This window comes from Lacerta agilis, chromosome 2 (genome assembly GCF_009819535.1).
Source record: "Lacerta agilis isolate rLacAgi1 chromosome 2, rLacAgi1.pri, whole genome shotgun sequence".
In the NCBI taxonomy this organism is placed as follows: Eukaryota; Metazoa; Chordata; class Lepidosauria; order Squamata; family Lacertidae; genus Lacerta; species Lacerta agilis.
The window spans coordinates 75,458,529-75,480,573 of NC_046313.1; the positions used below are offsets into that span (position 1 = coordinate 75,458,529).

The window sequence follows — 22,045 nt, forward strand, 5'->3', positions numbered from 1 at the left end:
ATTACCCCTGCTCTAGAATATATATTTAAGACAAAATCCTATGGTCCAACAGAGGAACATTTTGTGGATATCCTTCCTTGTGGATGGAGAGGGAGTTCAACCATGAGAAGCTCTTTTCCAACCAGCACAGAAAAGACTAGGCTACTGCTGTTCCCTCTCTCCATCAGTGTTCTGACAGCAGAGAGGGTAAGAAAGGGGGAATTCTGGGAGTGGATCAGCCTGTTCCCCTGACATGCTTCCAGAACAGGTATGCTAGCCTGAAACTAACAGATCTTTCCCCTCTCCAGCTGCTCACCAGTAGCCTACCACTCTGGCCAAGGTGAGAATAGCAGAGAGTTCATGTTTTGGGGAATATTTTCCCTCCTGCTCCATCATTTCGTTGTTCTGCTCATGTGTAGCAGACTTTCCCTCTTAATGGTCAATATCAAAATCAACTGAAGCAATTTATTAAGTTTCTCCCAGCACTGGGAAGACTATCTGCTTCTGTATGGGTATGGCTTCCTTAACCTTGCGTTCAGATTCCGGTTTGTTCTGAATCATAGGTCCAAACTGGGAAACTATGGTTAATCAATGTAAGACGTATTCAAAATGCAGCACACCGCAGAGGGAAGGATTAGGCCTGTGTGGAAACCAGGCATGTCTGAACTGGACCTTACTACAGTTCATTTGTAATACTATTGAAAAAAAGTATGTCAGCCAATATGTTCATTCACATTACAAATGCCTGCATTCTATATTAACAACACTCGATTGAAAAGTGGCAAGAAATTTCAAATAATTCATGCCTCATAAATGAAAATTCTGTAATACTTGCAAAAGACCTTTAATTACATACTCATTAATACAAATCTGCAGCACACTTGCTGAAATTCAAAAGGATTTTGAGATGAGAACATGTTTTTGATCCTGTTAATGGCCTTTAGCAATTTTCTTTCCCTTAACTTCTGTAAGTAGCACCCATGTTAATAAAATTCATGTTATGCCCATAAGCCTGCTTACAGCAGTGCTTAAAAGAGACTTGCCCATAATAAGAGACTGAAGAGCAGTGGTAGTAAAAAATAGGGAGTTTTTATACAAGTAGTCACAGAGTTTTATCTTTTGGCTGTACAGATGTGCAACCAAAAGTACTAAACTAGCAGAACAAAGTCTAATCTAGAAAAAAAATTAATAGCCATTTAAATGTTATTAAATGCACTACCTACATTCAATACAAGTTGCAGAAAAGGGAAATAATGTTCCATTGTGAACTGTATCTCTCCCAGGTGGCTCACAAGAGGCCATATTTTCTTTATTTCTCTCATTGTCCCTAGGATTGTGTCATAACCTAACTTGTTTGAATATGAATCACGGTGTTCCCTTAGCTTAGACAAACATAATCTGCTCTCATAAATCTCAAATTGATCTTTAGGTTGTTTTGGATGCTGTTTCTCTTGGCATATTATACAAGTAGTACTGTTAATACCAAAACAATACTGTTTCTAGTCATATTTGTATTAGTTTAGGGTTGTTGTTGTTTTTTTGAAGATTTCTTTATCACTTCATACAACCAGGAGTCTTCACAAGACAATTCACAAGAATAAAACACAAAAAACTATATATAATAGAATATTCACTGAGGCAATATAGAAATACACAAAGTCTTTATTAGAATTGTTGTAAAGGTTCAAGCTGAGAGAATATCCATTTTAATAATTTCAAGTAAATTTAAGAGAATATGGGTCAGAATTGCCCACATAAACTTTTGTTCAGTTATTCTAATACTTTAATACAGCCTTTCATACATGTTTATACCAGGGGTCAGCAAACTTTTTCAGCAGGCGGCCCAGTCCATTGTCCCTCAGACCTTGTGGGGGGCCGGACTATATTTTGAAAAACAACAAATTCCTATGCCCCACAAGCAACCCAGTGATGCATTTTAAATAAAAGCACACATTCTACTCATGTAAAAGCACGATGATTCCTGGACCGTCTGCGGGCCAGATTTAGAAGGCGACTGGGCCAGATCCGGCCCCTGGGCCTTGGTTTGCCTACCCATGGTTTATATACCATCCCATCCATTACATAAACAATTACTTGAAATAAAATGCTCACATTAAAAGTTTAGTTTGATTTGTGCGCCGAAGAACAACTGAAATAAGCTCTATAAACTGAGATAATAAATCAAAAGTAACTGTGGACCAGATGACACCCCTATTTAAAGGACTTTAAAAAGAATAGAAAATAGATATTCCTGAATTAGGATATATGATTGGCTCCAGAAAAACAAGTTTAACAGCATAAAAAATACATATTTACTCAGCAGCAAGCCCCACTGGTAAGTTTGCATAGCACTGGCATCTTATGAGATTGTAATATATCATGAAACTAAGATAAAATATTAAGATTATTTGGCATTTCAGTTCCTTCATGGGAGAATGAAAACATGGTGAAGGCAGTCATCACTTCAACAGCAGAACCGATTACATTAGCACTTTTGTGCAAGGCAAAAATGTGCTGTGCTTCCAATAAATAATGCTGATGAGTAGAAATAAGAACTTGTAGGAAAACACAACCTTCTTGCATCAAGCAATTCACTTGATTTATATAAAAGAATGTAACACAGTGCACATGAAACACATCCGTTCATATTGCTTACCACGACATCATAATCCAAACTATTGTTTAAAATGGGTGGCTAAACTCCATAACTTATTTTATTTTATTTTTTATTAGATTTCTATACAGCCCTTCATCTGAGGATCACTGGGTGGTTTACAATATTAAGACACATAGTAAGTAACAAAACAGTAACTGCCCCCACCCTCCCAGTTTAAAAGGTCACAGATTGTTTAATTAGCCAAAGGCCTGAAAGAAGAGTAATGAGGAGCTACCACAGAAAAGGCCCAACATCTTCAGAATGCTGACAGGCCTTTGCAGCTGTTTAATATTTTATTAGTCAGTCAGCTGACTTTATTATCTGTATTTATCTATTTTAAATGATATTTTATGGTGCATACCACCTTGATATACTTTTTGATACTGCAGTATAGAGATAATTTTACAAATAAACTAAAGTGTGTAGCATCTAGGTGTGCAAGTGTAACTACCTAAAAAAGGTTCAAACAACTATTTTCTTCAAAAAGTGGAGGTTGGATTTTTGTCGTTTTGGAAATCCCTACATGGCCAAACATGAAACCCTGTCAGGAATGCTAAAGCAATGCCTCTTGTAAGTCAGATCCCATGAGAGTTTAGTTTGAGGCTATAAACTCAAACAAGGTAACTTTCATGTTTCTCTTTGCAGTCTGGATTCTTAGAATCAAAGTCGCCAAAAGGAAAGAAAAAAGGAAGAACACCTTATTATGCCAGAGAATGGATTCAGCTCTCTGGTGCAAAGCATCACAGGCATAAGAAGATGACACAAGAGCTCTAATCAGGAATACTGATCATGAGAGCTACTTCTTCCAAAAGCATTGCTGAAGTTCGAAGTCTCTGCCTGCCTGAAACTTACATATTTTAAAACGTCTATTGTTTCGGATCCACAAAAAGGTTGCTAAATGAGACCTCACATGGTCAAGAAACATAAAACCCTTTAATATTGCAATGAAAAGCTTCCTTGCTACACTTGGAATGATTTCATTATATAATCCTTCCACAGCATATCATCTCTGATCCACTCAGACTGATAGCTTTGTTATCTTCTTTAATCCATGCTGGCACTAATAAGTAATACTTCAGTTATTTGAAACTGGTTTACCTTGCCAGGTTGTCCTTGACATTCATATTTGATACAGGTTATAAGAATTCTCTAAAAGATAATCAGGAACAGTTCTCCATACAATACTGCAATTATAGCAAAGTACAGCAGATGGTTGAAAAGCTATTTTTCTACTCAGAAGTGCTTCACTTTAATTCAATGACAAAATTTACAAAAAATAGGTGATCTATACATGATATGGAAAAGCTATTCCACACCCTTTTTGCAACAAAGAAGAGCTGGGCAGTTTATTAATAGCAAGCAAGCTAACTGATCTCTAATAAACACTTTCCCTTAAAATTCACCAGTGCATTCAGTAAATATATCTAACTGTGTGTGTATGTGTATTTAAAAGGACACACTTTGGGGAAATCACGGAATCAAAGCAGGGCATCCACAGAATCAGTCAATGAAATAAAACAAAACACAAATATATATAAATGGAGTACACACAAAACCTTGACACCACTGTGGAGGTCATCCATGGAGCACACATTTTAAAACAAACAGTCTATTTAACCACAAATTGGGGGGGGGGGTGCCCTGGGTATCACAAAAATATTGCAAGGGAGGCAGATATGATCCCTGGGCTAGCCCCCCCCCCCCCGTTCTAAAGTTTCAACAAAATCCTAAGTCTCAACAAGTCATCCTTCAGTTTTTCCATGCATTTTATTCTCTTTTCTCAATCCTATGATCTTATGGTCGCTTGTCTAATGATTACAAATAAATTTACACAAAAACTCTGAATTAAAGGTTGTTCCATCTGTTAAGGTTAAAATAATTTCTTAGTGAGTACAGTACTATAAAATATTCTTGGTGAGTAGGGTTATTATACAGGGAATTATTTGCATCTGGACATATTTTGCTTTTATGTAATAAAATTTTAAATGCAACATTGCTGTTGGTTGAAATCATAGAATCATAGAGTTGGAAGAGACCACAAGGGCCATCCAGTCCAACCCCCTGCCAAGCAGGAAACACCATCAAAGCATTCCTGACAGATGGCTGTCAAGCCTCTGCTTAAAGACCTCCAAAGAAGGAGACTCCACCACACTCCTTGGTAGCAAATTCCACTGCCGAACAGCTCTCACTGTCAGGAAGTTCTTCCTAATGTTTAGGTGGAATCTTCTTTCTTGTAGTTTGAATCCATTGCCCCGTGTCCGCTTCTCTGGAGCAGCAGAAAACAACCTTTCACCCTCCTCTGTATGACATCCTTTTATATATTTGAACATGGCTATCATATCACCCCTTAACCTTCTCTTCTCCAGGCTAAACATACCCAGCTCCCTAAGCCGTTCCTCATAAGGCATCGTTTCCAGGCCTTTGACCATTTTGGTTGCCCTCAAATCAAAGGGACCTGTACCTCCAAAGTGAGTTTGTTGTGTGCTTCATCTCATCCACATACAGTGGTACCTCGGTTTACAAACAACCCTGTTAATGAACTATTCAGTTTATGAACTCCGCAAAACCGGAAGTAGTGTTCCGGTTTGCAAACTTTACCTCAGTCTACAAACGAAAGCTGAATGGTGGAATGGCACCGGCGGTGGGAGACCTCGTTAGGGAAAGCGCGCCTTGGTTTAAGAATGGATTTGGTTTAAGAACGGACTTCAGGAATGGATTAAGTTTGTAAACCACTGTATATAAAGAAAGCTCTTAGGCATGGAGCCCAAAGTGAGAAACACGAGATGTGGATTGAGGAGTACCAGAATATGGAACAAAAAAGGGAACATCAGAAGCCAGGGTAATATCTTATTCAGAATTTATCACCACCACCATGACTACTAGTAGTTGTGGTGGTTAGGAGTGCCTAGTGCAACCCAAGTTTTTCTTGAAACAAAAAAGATACAGAATTTTTAAAATGGATAATGTAATTTGCGAATTTGGACCCATTGTCAAAAAGTGGGTGGTGAAGTCAAACCAAAGTTACATTTTAGACTGCCATCTTGATTAAAAATGGCATCTGATAACCAAATGGTAACAAAGACCCCCACCTCAAGAACCCACATGCAGAGTTTGGCAACAATATCTCACAAAACGTGAACAACGTGATGTTTCGGTCGGCTATCTTGATTCAAAATGGCATTCAACATTCAAACAGTGGTGAGTACCACTGCCCCCCCCACCCAGGAACTCTTGTGCTGATTTTGGTGATATCTCAAGAGGCAGCTAAATCTATACCAAAAAATAAAATAAAATGGGCAGAGTCATGCCAAAGTCACATAGACCCACAATCCCACCTCAGCAACCCTTTATGTTGAGTTAGCACCTGGGTCATCTAACCACCACTTTCCCCCAATAGTACCCTAAATTTTCATTTTCATCTCTACACATAAATTTGGTGATGCATTTCTTTTTATTGGCAATATGTAAGTGGCCACCCTAATGGGAGATGGGATTAGATACCTTATTTTGTTTCAAGTTTAAACCATGCTCAAGACTTCATCATATGTCTGTTTACAAGAGGCTCTGACTTGAGCTGAGCACAAATGGCTCCCAGAACATATTCAGGCCCCTGGGAGTGAAGAAGCGGCAATTAGTACTGCATAAAAATAACTGCTTGGTTACTTCAATCCTTTTTCAACTGGATAGCAAGCATTCACAATTCAGACGCTGCATTCTAAGAATCATTAACTTTATATGCATGGACAGGCAGCTAATATCCCCATGTTCTCTTCACATTTATATTTAGCAACGGAGAGTGAGTTATATCACTATTAATTTACAAGGCAGGCCCCTTTTACAGAGCATAAATCCATTTTGTGAACAACATGAAGATTCCACTATGTTTCCCTTTTACTATTCTTTTTAAGACGTTCTGGGTCACAGTGACTTTTCTATACTATGCATATTTGTGATTAACTTATTTAACTTTCAGATTTTTGTTTCCAAAAGCCAATTCTGGTTAGAATACCTATAAACCAAAGCAGCACCCAAATTTTCAAAAGTGCTTTTGCTGTATCGTAAGCCAGTGATGCCAAGGGTCATATTCTCTCATGGGAAAATGTTGGAGATGCATGCCAGTGGTAGGCAGGGTAAGAGGCAAAACATGGGTATAGTCATAGAAGTGGATGAAGCATTGAAGCAACTCTTACCTTTGTGCATGTTACATTCCAACCATGCAATCATGTTACTACACACACGCCTTGCTCCATACAGACAAGCAAGAGGCACTCTCATAATTCAAGGGCAGGGCAGGGCAAGGGCTTGGGGTTGGTCCCGAGGTTTAGATTGAGAGACATGGGGGGGGGCCACATTTGAACCTTGGGCCTGAAGTTCTCCCACCCCAAATTAAGTCTTTGTTGCTGGGAGGAATTTCCAGATCTTAGTCTGCGTTTCCGCCCAACAACTGATTCGAGTCAGCTTACTTCTTCATGGCTTCAAGACCACTGACACACACACACACACACCCCGGAACTATACAATCTTTTAAGGAAATTGAGATGCAATTCATTCACTTTTTTCCAAATATGCTATGTGACAAAAAACACAAGTCTGTGACATGCAAAATTCAAAGTCATTTCCAAGTTCAGCACTCTATTTTCTACAAGGCACACTCTATCTATCTATCTATCTATCTATGCGTTTCACCCACCTCTAATGTGCTACCTAATTTATTTTTAAAGTAATCAAGGCAAAAAATATCTGTGAACAGGAGTCTTTATTAAATCATGAGCATGCTTAAATTACTGCTGATGTTCTTTGTCTATATTTTGCTTCTGGAGCATCCTTTACTAAAGTCCAGAAGTAATCAACAAGGATGCTAGATTTGACCCAGGGTCACTGCTCCACAAACTTACAAATAAAACAACAATATTTTGTGTATTTGATGCATCACCACAGATATGCCACGCAATGTTATTACACTGAATGTCTATAATAAATAATAATAATAATAATAATAATAATAATAATAATAATAATAATAATTTATACCCCACCCATCTGGCTGGGTTTCCCCAGCCACTCTGGGTGGCTTCCAACAGAATGTTAAAATACAATAATCTATTAAACATTAAAAGCTTCCCTAAACAGGGCTGCTTTCAGATGTCTCCTAAAAGTCTGGTAGTTGGTTTCCTCTTTGACATCTGGTGGGAGGGTGTTCCACAGGGCGGGTGCCACTACCGAGAAGGCCCTCTGCCTGGTTCCCTGTAACTTGGCTTCTTGTAGCGAGGGAACCGCCAGAAGGCCCTCGGCACAGTTCCTCAGTGTCCGGGCAGAACGATGGGGGTGGAGACGCTCCTTCAGGTATGCTGGGCCGAGGCCATTTAGGGCTTTAAAGGTCAGCACCAACACTTTGAATTGTGCTCGGAAACGTACTGGGAGTCATTGTTGTCAAGCAATTCCTTCATATGGACAGCATAAGCTAGTGGATCAGAAGAGTATTTGTTGCTGATGTGCAGCAACACAGCTTTCAAACTGAGTCTGGAGGAATCAATGAACAAACATCAATTGTCCAGGTTATGTTGTTGTCCCAATGCTTCAATTAGGTTGCTCACATTGTTGATACACAAGGTCACCCTCCTGGGAAAAGCATTCCATAAAAGAAGGCGTTTTTGTGCCACGCTGCAGGAGTGTCCATCCTTGTAATAGAGATGCTAAAAGTGCCAATTGAGCTATTGACAGATTAAGATCACAAGAAGGTCATTCAGTTCAGCCTGAGGTATCAAATGGGGTTCAGTTGAAGAACCAGGTCCTTCAAATCAGGAAATGTTGTCATATTGTTCTCCACATGGAGCTTCCTCATTAGATACGAGACTTTCACATTCGGTGTCAGCCTCAGTAAAATCCCAATATTCTAGTGGCTTTGATACTGGAAGCTCATCACTGTGTTCAATGGTGCTTACAGCAGATGGCAAATTAGTATATTATACAGTATGTTTAGACTTTAGCCCAATGCCTTTTATATTTGTCCAGCAGAAATAACAATCTTAATGAAGCTATGTTTCTGAGATGTATATTTTAATTCTCCATGCACACAGCAGAAACTCTTTGGGTGATTAACACACTATGGTGGCATTCTAGCAACATGAGGACAAACAAAGTACTTTGTGGATAAACTTTACTGCAAAATGAAGTATTTTGATTACTTGATACAGCAACACAACATGCTTGCTAGGTACTGGAGCACTGAACGAAACTTAATTGAGAATTAATCAGGCATCATCTGAGTACTTTAGCATATGTATGTGTCTCACAACATCAATATAAACAAGTAGAAATGTTCTAGCTAGTTACCAACATGTATTAGAAACAGTGGCTTACAGAGCAGTACAACAAGGAGTGTGTGTGTGATAATATATACCTGTTACACAGAAACTGTGAGCAATGAACAAATTATCACAATTTTTTGTGAGTGGGTCCAATGAAATTCACAGTTAAATTAGACTCATTAATTTAAATAGATTTAAACTGAGTAAAACTTAGTTGAATACCATCCTTAGTATTTTATATTACAGTAAATCTATAGCTGACTTCTATGTGAGTCGATTCTATTATATATGTGATAAAAGGTTACTTCTTAAAAAATGGCTAAAAATCAATTAAAGTCTCATAACAGTGTCTGGCTCCTATAAGAAAGATTCCCATGGTGAATCCCATGGTGAATCAACATTTAGAAATGTTGGACTCGCACATATGGACTTGGACTTGCTCTCTCTCTCTATATATGTATGTATATGAAATTTGAAAAGAAAATAACTTCCATGCTAATTCACAATAGCAAATATATAATCATTTCCATAAAAGAAGCACAAGTCTTCTTCAGTAATTTAGTGCTGAGCACATGTGCACACATGTGAGTGCAAAGGAAACAAACTGGCTAAACATCTGAACTGAACATGAATTTTGCCTTAGGCAGAACTGCAGAATGAAGCAAAGAATTACTAAAGAAGGCTTTCATTTTTTTTGTATGGTTCTAGAACATTTATGTATACATTTATCCACATTACAGGTTTTCCTCATCCTAGTCAATAAATTGGGGAGGAAGCAGATATTGTTCCAATGAATGCTCTGAATTGAATTTCAGTAAACCTGTTAAATGCCATCCAACTGGGGATAGCACAGCTGGTGCAGTCCTTATATCAGATTCTGAACAGCTGTAATTGGCACTTTATTCCCAGATCTCAGGACACAGAATGAAAAAGCCATTCTTAGCAAAGCACCCCACTGTACAAAGATAGAAAACTCTACAGAGATTATTGAAGCAACTTTCTGTTCCTGAGCAGTAGATCAATAGTCATCACTCAGAAAGATTTGCTTTGGTAACACAACCTTTGGTATCAAGTTACAGTCCTGCCATATAACTAGTGAGCAACACAACAGTGTTTACAAAGGAAAAAAATGCTGCTGAAAGGCTTTGAAGAACATCTCTGTTGACACAGCTGAGAAACTAGGACTGTATTCCAAAGAACATCCTAGGCTTGTTCCTTGTGTGTTAGCACCCATACATCTGAACGAATGGAAAGCATATATTATAAAATATGCCACACAGAATATGCCCTTTATTGTGCCCTCTTTCCTTCATCCAAATATAACAGGCTAAAAGTGTCACTATATGCCTTTTGGGCACATTATAGGGCAGATATTTTTATTTCTCCTGTTCTTCCTGAAGACTCATTTCTCCACTTCCACAAATATCATTACACCAGAAGGCTTTCCATATCAGCAATCCAGAGACTATTTTGGCTTTAAAATAGACACCATTAGTGAAGTATGGAACAGCAATTAAAGTAGCAGTTAAGAGGGAGGGGTGCCATATTCTTACTGAAGGGTGAGGAGAAGGCGAATGCAGGGAGAACCTTTGACAAGCTGCACACAAATTTAATGTGCAGGCCTCAGTCCTGCAAGTGGGTGGAGGTGAGCAGACACCCACCCCAAAACTCTAGACCTTTTTGCATACCTTGGGGATTCTTCTACCATTGGTAACTCATTCCCTCTCACCTTCCCAGTTTCCATATCCCGAAATATCAATTTGCTGTAAGAGAGAAAACTACAGGCAGGAAAGCTATACAGATATACTGCAGTGCACCTTCCCTCTGCCCCAAGTGCTTCCTTCTTTTTCACAACTTATTTGTGTTGTAGAAATTTTCAGTTGAATTATTAACAAGAAATGAAGTAATTTTCATAGATGAATAAATACATGCCTTTTGTTGCATCTCATTAATTTATTAATTTACATTTAAGAATATAAGAACTGAGCGGACAAAGTGTTGAGTTACATCACAGAAGAAAGGTAGAATACAAATGTAAATATAAAAGGTCACCCAGCAGCTGCATGTGGAGGAGCAGGGATACGAACCCAGTTCACCAGATTATGAGTCTACCGCTCTTAACCACTACACCTGAGTGAGAAATGAAGGCTCATAAAGTGATGGAGCAGAGACAGCAGGTAGGGAGCAGAGCTTCCTACAAGCACCTGGATCTTGTTGCAAGCGGGGAGAGGAAATGCAGGATTTACCTCCCATTCCCATTCGACTCCCAGGGTTTAAGCTTGGAAGAACTCACATGACATAGCAAGATGCCTTATAAACTAAAAAAGGTTAAAACATACACCAGTGTTTTACATGTCTGGGCTTGTCTAAACATAAATGTTTTTAGCAGACACTGAAAAGAGTAAAGGCATCTGCCTGATGTCCATAGGCAGGGAGCTGCAGAGTGTTGGTGTTGCCACACTGAAAGACTGATATCTTACAAATGTGGAATATTATGTGGCACTTGTAATGGGAGAAGAATGCACTGTGACTTTTAAAAAGAAAAGCAGCGTTTTAAAGTGCTGATATGATCACTCATTCATGTCTTTATATGCTGCTATAAGAGCACAGATCTGTAACAGATCATATGTATGCTGTGCCAGGCAACAACAACATCATAAGAGCACCTGGATAACAACAACAACAACAACAACAACAACAACAACAACAACAACAACAACAACAACAACAACAGATTTTTTTCAGTGTAGATGATGGACCATCAACAAAGTAAAATACTGGGGAGTGACTAGTTGGATAATCACAAGAAATTTAAGCAAGTGTCAGTTATAAAAATAGGGGAAGGCAGATATAAAAAGACGTGGCTAGAAGGTACCTGGACCTATTAGAGGATCTCAGGCTGTGGTAGCATATTCTGAAAGAGCCTCAGAAGTTGTCGGTTTTGCATTGCATAGGAAGCTGAAGCCCTTCCTCATCAACATGGTGATACTCTCCACGGGAAAGTCTCTTATGAGTAAGAATACGGTCTTAAAAGTTCATAGAGTACAGGTAAATTGATCTATACACAATCATTTTCATATGTCACTTTTTATTTGAAGCAATAAAATGTGTTTAATGAGCTGGGCAAGTCTCTGCTTTCACTATGCATTCCCATAATAAATTTAGTGGAGCTTGGTCTTGTATGCTTCTGAATATATTTCTGCAATAACAAAATGTAAATAGACTTTCTCAGACACATGCTTTCATATTTATTATTTAGTGTAAGGATACAAGAGAGAGCGATATATCCCAGCTCTTCATAGAATACAAGCAATGAGAAGTTTTATTTGAATAACTTGCAAACATATCTAGGGTTACCCTGAAATAATCTCAAATTTCACTGCCCAATTTATAGGCAGCAAAATGGGGGGAAGGTTAGATTTTTCAATCCATATGGAGTGGAAATTGCCTGCATCCCAGGCATGTAGGAAATGAGTTTTTCCATTACAAATTTCTCCCTATTTGCCGGGGAGCTGGCCATTCCTTTCACCCCAACATTTTGTGCTCAAAGTTCTCAAGAAAATTCTTAGCTTAGCATTAAAAATATAGGCATCCCCCATTTACGCGTATTCACATATATGCACAGCACTGGGAAATAAATAAACAGAACAGAACAGAACAGAACAGAACAGAACAGAATAGAATAGAATAGAATAGAATAGAATAGAATCATACTCGGAAATGGTGGGAGGCAGCTAGAGAGTCTTTGTGATTCATGAGGAGACCCTCCCCAGAGCCTGAAGAGGATGTCAATGAGAGCAGAAGAAGCCCTAAAGAGACCCAGGGTGTAGCAGGGTTTCGTTTAGGCTGCTGAGCCTCCCAACTTAACAGCTGGCACGTGGAATAGCGCAACAGCAACAGCAGCCACCGCTTTCCCTTGTATCCTCCAGCCAGCCTCAGAGCTTAGCTTTAACTCTAGGTATTTTGGTCTGGATTGGATTGGAGAGAGCATGAGAGAGTGCTGAAGAGCAAGGGGAAATAAGCATTTACATTGGTACCTCTGGTTAAGAACTTAATTCGTTCTGGAGGTACGTTCTTAACCTGAAACTGTTCTTAACCTGAGGTACCACTTTAGCTAATGGGGCCTCCCACTGCCGTTGTGCCACCACCACACGATTTCTGTTCTCATCCTGAAGCAAAGTTCTTAACCCGAGGTACTATTTCTGGGTTGGCGGAGTCTGTAACCTGAAGCGTCTGTAACCCAAGGTACCACTGTAAATGCTTTTTAAAGGGTGCTCCCCACTTTACACAATTTCACTTATGCAAGCAGTATTGTCCATATTCACCTCAAATTTTCTTGTAGGCAAAATGCAGTTCTAGTTTTCAGTTTTTTGTTGTTACACTCAACAGTATCAGAACATTATGACAGATACTGCCTCTAATGGTTATGATGGATTTAACATTAAATTGAGACAAAATTTGCATAGAAGCAAAATTCCATCATTCTCACTGAAAAAAATAAAATAATAAATTTCAAAGCCGAATCTACACCCACTTTTTGAATGCTAACTTTTTAAACTCAAAATTTGAATACTTTAAGAGTTTTTTTTTTGTTTTTTGTTTTTGGCAGGCTAGAAATTTTTAACTGTCAAACACTAATTAGCATTGCATGCTATTGCAGGCTGTCCAATACTAAACCGCACTGTGTGTGATCAAAAGCTTTATAAAGAATATTGTTACATATCAACTGCCAAATGTTGAATACACTTGCATGCCAACCATGATTTAAAAAACCTGCCAAATATGACAGTTGAAAACTACTGATATATCTTCCATGGATCCCCAGGTTCTTTAGTAGCTCAGGGAATACTCTATTAAATAATGGATCAAAGACTACCAGTCTTTCTCTACAAATACACAGCCACAAAGGAATATTAGGTGTTATGTCCAATACTCCCTGGAAGAATCTTCTGCAGCACGCAGGGGCTTGGATGGCAGAAATGCAGACTCCTTTCTGAAGGCATAAGTTTGGAAGCCTCCCATAATCAATCAGCTATCTATACTGTCAAATGCTAAATATCTTTGTCTGCCAATTATTAAAACACCACAAAATGTCTGCTGTCATATAAATATTGAAATAAAAAATAACTGGGCACCAAACACAGACACTGACTATTCAGAGAATATGCAAGAAACCAAGCATTCAAATATTTGATATTGGATATTTGAGAGACTTAACAAATTTTTAGCTCTTTGCATCTATGTTGTAAGACATTAATTCACGTGTTTCAGAATGTATTGGAACCATCTTATACTCCTGAAAATGAATTTTTGAAAAATTATGTTGGTCAATATAATAAATTAACAAGAGTAAGAAAAATGTTTATTTAATAATATTTATATACCATTTGCTAACCAAATACTATTGAAGTAGTTTATAGGGTTAAAAATATCAAAACACATTAACACAAAGTAACAAAATAAAAACACTGCTAGGTGCCAACAATATAGGGTAATTAGGTCAGTGCTAAAGGTCAGAAAAACCTAAGCAATCAGGTGAGTTTTCAGAAACAGTCAGCTAGTATCTTCCAAATCACAGTGAGGAGGTTACTCCAGAGTGGGCACACCTATAACATTACTTTACTTTTCATCATAGAAAACTCTCTCATGCCATTTCCCATTTGTTCCACTTTTAATCATTAGGGGTATGTGAGAAAGACTATTACAGTGGTTTCCAACCAGTGTGTCGTGGCTCCCTGGGGTGCCTTGAATGATAGTCAGGGGTGCCGCAAGCAACACCCGTCTCTGTCCCTCTTTCCTTCCCTCCCTCCTCTGATGCCCTCTCATGTCTCTGCCTCCCAAAGGGAGCTACAAGCTCCGGAGGTGAGTGGTGCCTCTGGGTGCTGGTTGCCAGGAGATGAGCAAGCAAGCAAAGAAGGAAGGAAGGAAGCCTGGCCAGCTAGTCTGCCAGCCCTTGCTGTTTGGAAAGGACAGACAAGTGGAAGGCTGGGTGGGCAGGCAGGCAGGCACTATGATGGCCTTTCTTGTGCTTGCTGTGTGCAAGGCCTGTCTGGGAGCTGAGTGTCCAGTGTCAAAGGGGAGCCTTTCCACCATGCAGGCCTGGCGGTGCCCACTGCTGCCTCCCAATGTGAGTAAGGTGCTGGCCTCACATTCACCTTTGGCCAGTCTCCATCAGGCCACTAAGGCTGGGGGCATCCTCTTCCCAGGCCCCTAAGGGGTGGCATGAGGAGGCACCTCTCTTTGGAGTGGGGTTGGTGTCTCAGAGACCAGGAGTGATGGTGGTGGCTGCCCAGAGTACTCCCAAGGAGAGAGGAGAGGAGGCTGAGGGAACACTTCACAAGGGAGGGTGTTCAAAGGCTCTGCAGGCAAGGGTGATAGAACTGGGCTTCTGAGGCTCAGAGAACATTTCCCCACAGGAGAGCAGCAGAAAGAATGTAGTTGGCCAAGGGAGCCATGGACTCAAAAAGGTTGAAAACCTCTGGACTATGGGGTTATCATCCTGGAGACCCTTAGCCAATCATGGCAGGGGAGGAGAAACAGCCAGGCAGGAGAAAACATAACTATTTAACTGGCAGTCAGGGCCCAGCTACGGAAGTAGTTAGGTGTACTTAGGAGTTTGTCAGGCAGGATAAACCTCTTTAATTTTCCCAGGTGGAGGAAAATGATGTAGTAAGGGGCTACAGGAGTTTTATAGAAGGAGTAAAAAGCAGATAGCCATTCTAGGAAGAAATTGTTTTAATAGAAACAGTTCTATTGTGGAGTTCTTGTTTAAACCTGAAACAAGTGTTTCTGAAATAAAGTAAGTGCTGTGCCTTTACTAGTAAAACAATCAAGCTTTATCCCTCTTTGAATGTTTGCTAATAATAATAGTTTCCATTTTCATTGTGCCCCCACTTTAAAATATATCTAGTTCAGGGAACAAGTTGTCAAATGAAGCCTACTATCAACAGCCCTTGTTGTGGGTTTATATTATATGCCACCACATATAGAGAACCCTGAATTCTTGGTTGTTGTTGACAGGGAGAGGGCAGGGTTAAGTCGCCCCAGACTCAGTCATGTTGCTCTGTTCCCATCTTTACTGAGGGAGTGTGTCACAGCATGACACAGTGGAAGTAAACTAATCACATTTAAATCCCCCATTGAAAGCCATGTGATTTAAAAGTATTTCACCTTAAATGGATTGTGACATCATTCTGTTATTAGAAATTACAAATCAAGATTGCTGGTATGATTTACTTGAATGCTTAAAACATAATTTTATACATTTTAGTACAAAGTTCAGAATAAGAATATACTTTTGGAAGCTATTTTGTATGTACTGATTTTTATGCTTAATAAAGCATCTATTCAGCTGAAAGACCACTCGTTTCACATTCTATCTGTTCTACAAAGTACAAAGATGGCTGCTTACGAAGCATTTTGTACGGGGTCAGTTCTGTGGAACCAAAGCACGTATTTTTATCATTAGCTTGTTAACACTTTGATATAGATATTTTGACGAATTTCTACCCAGATAGCCCTGTGTGAAATTACCTAGGGGGACAACTTGAGTCTTCCACTACAGGGTTATTAATATTAATAAATGTTTTACGTAAAGTGCATGACCTTGCATATCTCCAGCTCTCAAGTGAATTCTCTAATAATAGTATCCCCACAAATTCAACTCATATCTTGGTTATGCGATACTGATGTTTATTTCACACATGAATGACCAGATTCTCAAGCAGCATGAAGGTGCCTTCACATCCTTGATTCGCATGCCAAAGAAGTGAAAATGCCTACTCATCTCTTCAGGTGTGCATGCAAGTATTTAATCTACTGAAATATGTTAACAAAAACATGGTTGAAAATTCAAGGTCAAAAGAAAACAGCAATGATTTGACTAGAAGTTACACACACAGAGAGAGAGGGAGGGAGGGAGGGAGGGAGGGACTACTACTATTACTACTACAACTACTACAGTGGTACCTCCGTTTACTAACTTAATTCGTTCCTGAGGTCCGTTCTTAACCCAAAACCATTCTTAACCTGAGGTGCACTTTCACTAATGGGGCCTTCTGCTGCCACTGCATGACTTCCGCTCGCATCCCAGGGCCAAGTTCGCTACCTGGAACACCTATTTCCGGGTTAGTGGAGCTCGTTACCCGAAGCGTTCATAAGGAGGAGCGAGGTTCCACTGTACTACTAATTTAGGGTACCAAGAAACCCAAATTTACTAGTGAAACCAGGAACATCTTTCACATCTCTTCTTCGTGTTGAAGTTTATTATAGCATAATTTATTTACTTGATTGATTGATTGATTGATCTATCTATCTATCTAGGGCATTAAGAACAGGTTATTAAGACTTTCCATATCAAAGAAAAACAAGCAAAGAAATAAAAAAGACTCAAAGCATATACGGTATGTTTTGTTGCAGCAAATATAGGAGCAAAACAGGTAGCAAAACAGGTAACTAACAAAATCTCCCTTAAATATACAATTTATAACACATGAACAAATAAGCACTAAGTGAAGCATAAAGGAAAACATCAAAAAAGGAATCAACTAGCCAAGCATAAAGAGGAAGAAAAATTAATTCAATCCGCCTCTAATCTCACTCCATAAAGCCACATGGTTTGATGAAGAACACCCATCATGCTTTTTGACAGACCCATATTTAATAGAACAAAACCATTTCAAATAAAACCTTTTTTCCCTTGAATCCTTTCTTCATTCAACTGACAAGTTATTTTTTCATAAATGCCACCAACCAAATCTGAAAATACCACGCCTCCAAGCAAATTAGCTGTTACAAATTTCAAATTTCAGGCTACCACCATATGGACCGCAATAAAAATGGAAAACATTAACTCCTGTAAAGTAGGCCTATCATTTTGTCTCCATCATTGGTAATGGACAACAGTACCATAAGTGGATCTCGTGCCAACATCTCTCTTGTAATCAACTGAAAACCTTATTCCAAACCTTATAAATCCCTGGGCAAGTCCACCTGATATGATAAAATGTACCTTGCCCTCCACAGCTTGTCCATTAATTTGGGCTGGTACTTTGAGTTATCCTACTCAGAATGTAAGGAGTCAGATACGAGCTATGGTGAGAAAATGGCTAGCTTGACATTCATCACGGAGAAGGCAAACAGAATTCCAAAGTAAAGAAGGAAGCAATGTGGCAGGTCTGTGATATTGTTCAGATGGTTCTTCAGAAGGAGATTCACTGTGACACATAGGAAAATTGCCAAATTACTTGCAGATAGACTCACATGCTGCTCATTGTGGCAGGCTTGTAGGTTCAGCTGAAGTTGCTATGCATACCTTTCTAGTAGCATAGTCAGTCCCTCATGAGTATATCTACCTCATCAACTTGGCAGCCCAGGGGACTCTCATAGGCAGGAGGAGCTAGCAACATGGGGCGGCACTGGTCTCTCAACAGCAGTGTTGCCAGTTGCTGAGATGATGCAAGGTAGTGTGGTGGCAAGTTCACAAGCACACCAGTGGAAGTGCTGGGTTGGTTCTGCCAGTGTACCTGAGCAATCCAAGTCTTGCCGCTGTTCTCCCCTTGCACTAGGACATCTACATCTTATTTGATCCTTAATAAGACACCTATAGTGTTTGGATGTTGGAATAGTGGACTAGGTTAGATATAGCTTTTATATTACTGAATAAAAGCCCTCAGTAGTAACATTTGAAATATTTACTCTACTAATTTCACTCTAGTAATTATTTTATTAGTTAATATTTGGCAGCTAGTAAACCGCAAAGAAGGCACACTTAAGATCTGTGGGGTGCTCTTTCTCCTCCCCTTTTAATTAGTGTGTTACCAGTTATTCAACTGATATAAAAGCTATTCTTACAGTACTTTGCATCTCTTTTCTACTCTATATTGGTTCAGGGCCATTAGTTTTCTACTTCCTTTAGAGGAGTTTATATCACGTTAGCCACAAGCTAAATAAAATGGCCTGCAATCAAGCCTTTGCTCAGAAGCAGCAACATGATCTTTGCCCTTAATAAGCGACTTAATTATCACTCTGCTAAACTGCATACTTTTAAATACCCCTAGTAACATCTCACACTGTTAATGATTGTGATGTGAGAGGAAAGCAATGAATGATGGCAAATATACAATGCAGCAGAAGAGCCTATGAATATTAAGTATCTGCGTGGTATATAGAAATGGAAATAATAATATGCCTCTCACACTCATGGACATTTAAATTCTTTTTAAAGATCTTACTGATAAATATTAAATTGGGATATCTGTTGCAGAACACAGAAAACACATTCCCTGGTGTAAAACAACCTGAAGTTTGCATTATTAAGTCTATATTGAGAAAAATATCCTAAGACTGCCATTTTAAGTATGTTGATTTAAACTTAGTGGGGCTCATTTCTGAATAAACATCCATAGCCTCAGACAATTTGCTAATTTAAGTCATCTGCAAGTATGACACTAAGGAGTGAGAGAACTTTTATCATAGAATCCCATTTATATATATTTACAGTGGTAAAACAGGATGTACTAAAACATATGAAACACCCTTTGACTCCACAGATAACAGTGCTATGTACAGAAGCAAGGATTCCTCCTGTCATCTGAACTGTAATGTTAGAAGGTAAGTTAGCAGCTTCCACTTAATATAAGGACCTATACAATATATGCCAAGAGCCAAGCATCAGGACAGTTTAAAGCTGTTATTTCTAGAAATTGGTGGGTAGAGTTTTCAATATACATTATAGATTATTTGCCAGATTAGCTAAATATTTAAGGTACCAATCCAGGCACAGTTGAACAATTCAAGTCCAACTGAACATTTCAGTGGAACAAACTGAAACACACCAACTGAAGCACAGAGATCAGTGATATTTAAGGATGCTTAGCTTTGGCTGAACAAGTTCATTTTATATTTAAAAACATACACACACTTATTTTAGCTCCAAGATGCTACAGCATATGAAGAGGTACATACATTTAGGTTTAAATAGTGCATTGCATGACTGACATAATGACTGTTATGGGTTTGAACACAGAGCATACCAAATACTAAATTGTTTTTGTTTACCATGAATTAAAAGTCCATCATATTAATATATTTTCATAATGTCCAACTATGTTTAAATCAACATTTTTTTTAAAAAAAACATGCTGAAATTGTGTTAATATAAATTTGCATTCCTCCTTATCCAATAACCTATGTAAGTAATTCAGCCTATCTACAGAATATTCTTAGAGTAATGATAAACCAATATAAAATAAATTAATGCTATAAATGTTTCACTGAGACTACACACCTGCTCCAACAGGTAAGCATATGATTACTGCTTTTACAAAACAATTTTAATATAAAAATGTAACTAACCCATGGAAATGGTGGATGCATGTTTTAAAACTCAAGTAATGTTGGACTACCAGTATTTTCCTGCAATTCAAGAAAACCTGAGACCATTCAAAATATTGAAATTGCCAGCCAACACATAGCATTTGTAAGATTTGTTAAAAGTGAAAAAGGTTAAAAAAAAGAAAGAATTAATCGTAGCTAAAGTCACATACTGGAACAACCAAGTTCAGACTGCATCTACCACAAACTGCAATAATAAAAGACCTAATTATAGTCTCATTGGAAACAAAAGAATCTATGAGAAGCAAATACAAAGGTACCTAACTCGATGCATAGAAAAACCAGTTGGTATCAGGTGACAATTCTTACAGTTTAACTAACAAGGTGGTCTTAGAAAGTTGAAAAACTTGGCTTCCTTCAAGTACAGAAAAGAGAGCCAAATGTGCAAAGATTTACAGTTGTGGCAACATAACAACACATATCTTTAGCTGGAAATGAAATCATTCAAATCTCTCAAGCATATGTATTCTGGAAAATACTTTCTAAAAAGCTAATGTTTTTTTTAAGGCAGCAGGCAATTAAAATCTAATCTAGTAAGAAATTAATTTTACATGTAATTGCATGTGAAGCACACCTGTCTGTGGATGCTGTAAGTTGCAGAATCTTGGCTTCCTTCAAGTGCAGAAAACTTCCTTACATGCAATGTTATGTTATTTTAGTTATTCTTAACTTTAAAAAAGAAAACTTTGGCATGTTTAAGAAAACAGAGATGTCTAATTTTACAATTACAGCATTAAAGTGTAAAAAAAGGTTTGATACTGTAAAGCCGTGTTTTTCAACCAGTGTTCCACGGCACACTAGTGTGCCGCGAGATGTTGCCTGGTGTGCCGTGGGGAAAATTGAAAAATTATATATATACTTTATATATATACTTTATATATAGTCAATATAGGCACAGAGTTAAATTTTTTAACATTTTTTAACATTTTCTAATGGTGGTGTGCCTCGTGATTTTTTTCATGAAACAAGTGTGCCTTTGCCCAAAAAAGGTTGAAAAACACTGCTGTAAAGTACATTTACAATTACAGCATTAAAGTGTAAACAAAAGGTTTGATATTGTAAAGTACAGCTTTTTTAAAAGAATTGTTTTATCCATGTTGGTTCAGTATCAAGCCAAAATTCAGGACATGTGTTTGTAATAATAAAATAGTTCAAGAGACACTGTACAGATACATACCTGATGCTTCTTGAACTTTCACCTTCAGACCTGTAAAATAAATTGTAAAAATCAGATTACCAATTTGAACTCCACAGCAGAAGCTGGTGTCTATCACTATATTTATTCGCTAGCAGATTTTGACGATATTTATTCACTAGTACGTTTTGACCCTGAAGCTGTTACTAATGAGAGATGTAAAGCTACCTTCACACAGTAGCAAGCAAGGGAAAAACAACAATGGTCTAATGTGTGGTCTAGAAAGATTAGTTGGAATGGCATGCACATTTGAATGAATACCCAATTAAAACCAATGTAGTGTAGACTGCCAGTATCCACACAACTGAATGAACCTTTAGGCGCTCATCTGAGGAACAAATGAGCGGCAATTTGTCCTGGAAAGTGAAATATTTCACTTTGATTACAGGGCTGGAGTACCTTTATGGGCTTCAGAGCCAAATTACCTCATGAGTAACCTTATGGGGACCACATAACAGAAACTGTCAGGTCCAGAGACAAAACGGGCAAGGCAGTAGGTGCTACTCTTCCTTT

The 22,045-nt window shown here is 38.4% G+C and overlaps 1 protein-coding gene across 10 annotated transcripts in view; it reads right to left on the reverse strand.

The window, feature by feature from the left end:
• The window catches only part of IQSEC1 (IQ motif and Sec7 domain ArfGEF 1), a 323,964-nt gene that overhangs the window by 237,236 nt on the left and 64,683 nt on the right, over positions 1–22,045 (reverse strand). For 9 of the 10 annotated variants that reach the window (XM_033140854.1, XM_033140852.1, XM_033140837.1 and 6 more), the window contains exon 2: positions 21,515–21,544. The exons of the other annotated variant lie outside the window; for it this stretch is intronic. In XM_033140854.1, coding sequence (XP_032996745.1) covers positions 21,515–21,544 — 30 coding nt within the window. The remainder of the gene's footprint in view (positions 1–21,514; positions 21,545–22,045) is intronic. 10 annotated transcript variants of the gene reach the window in all.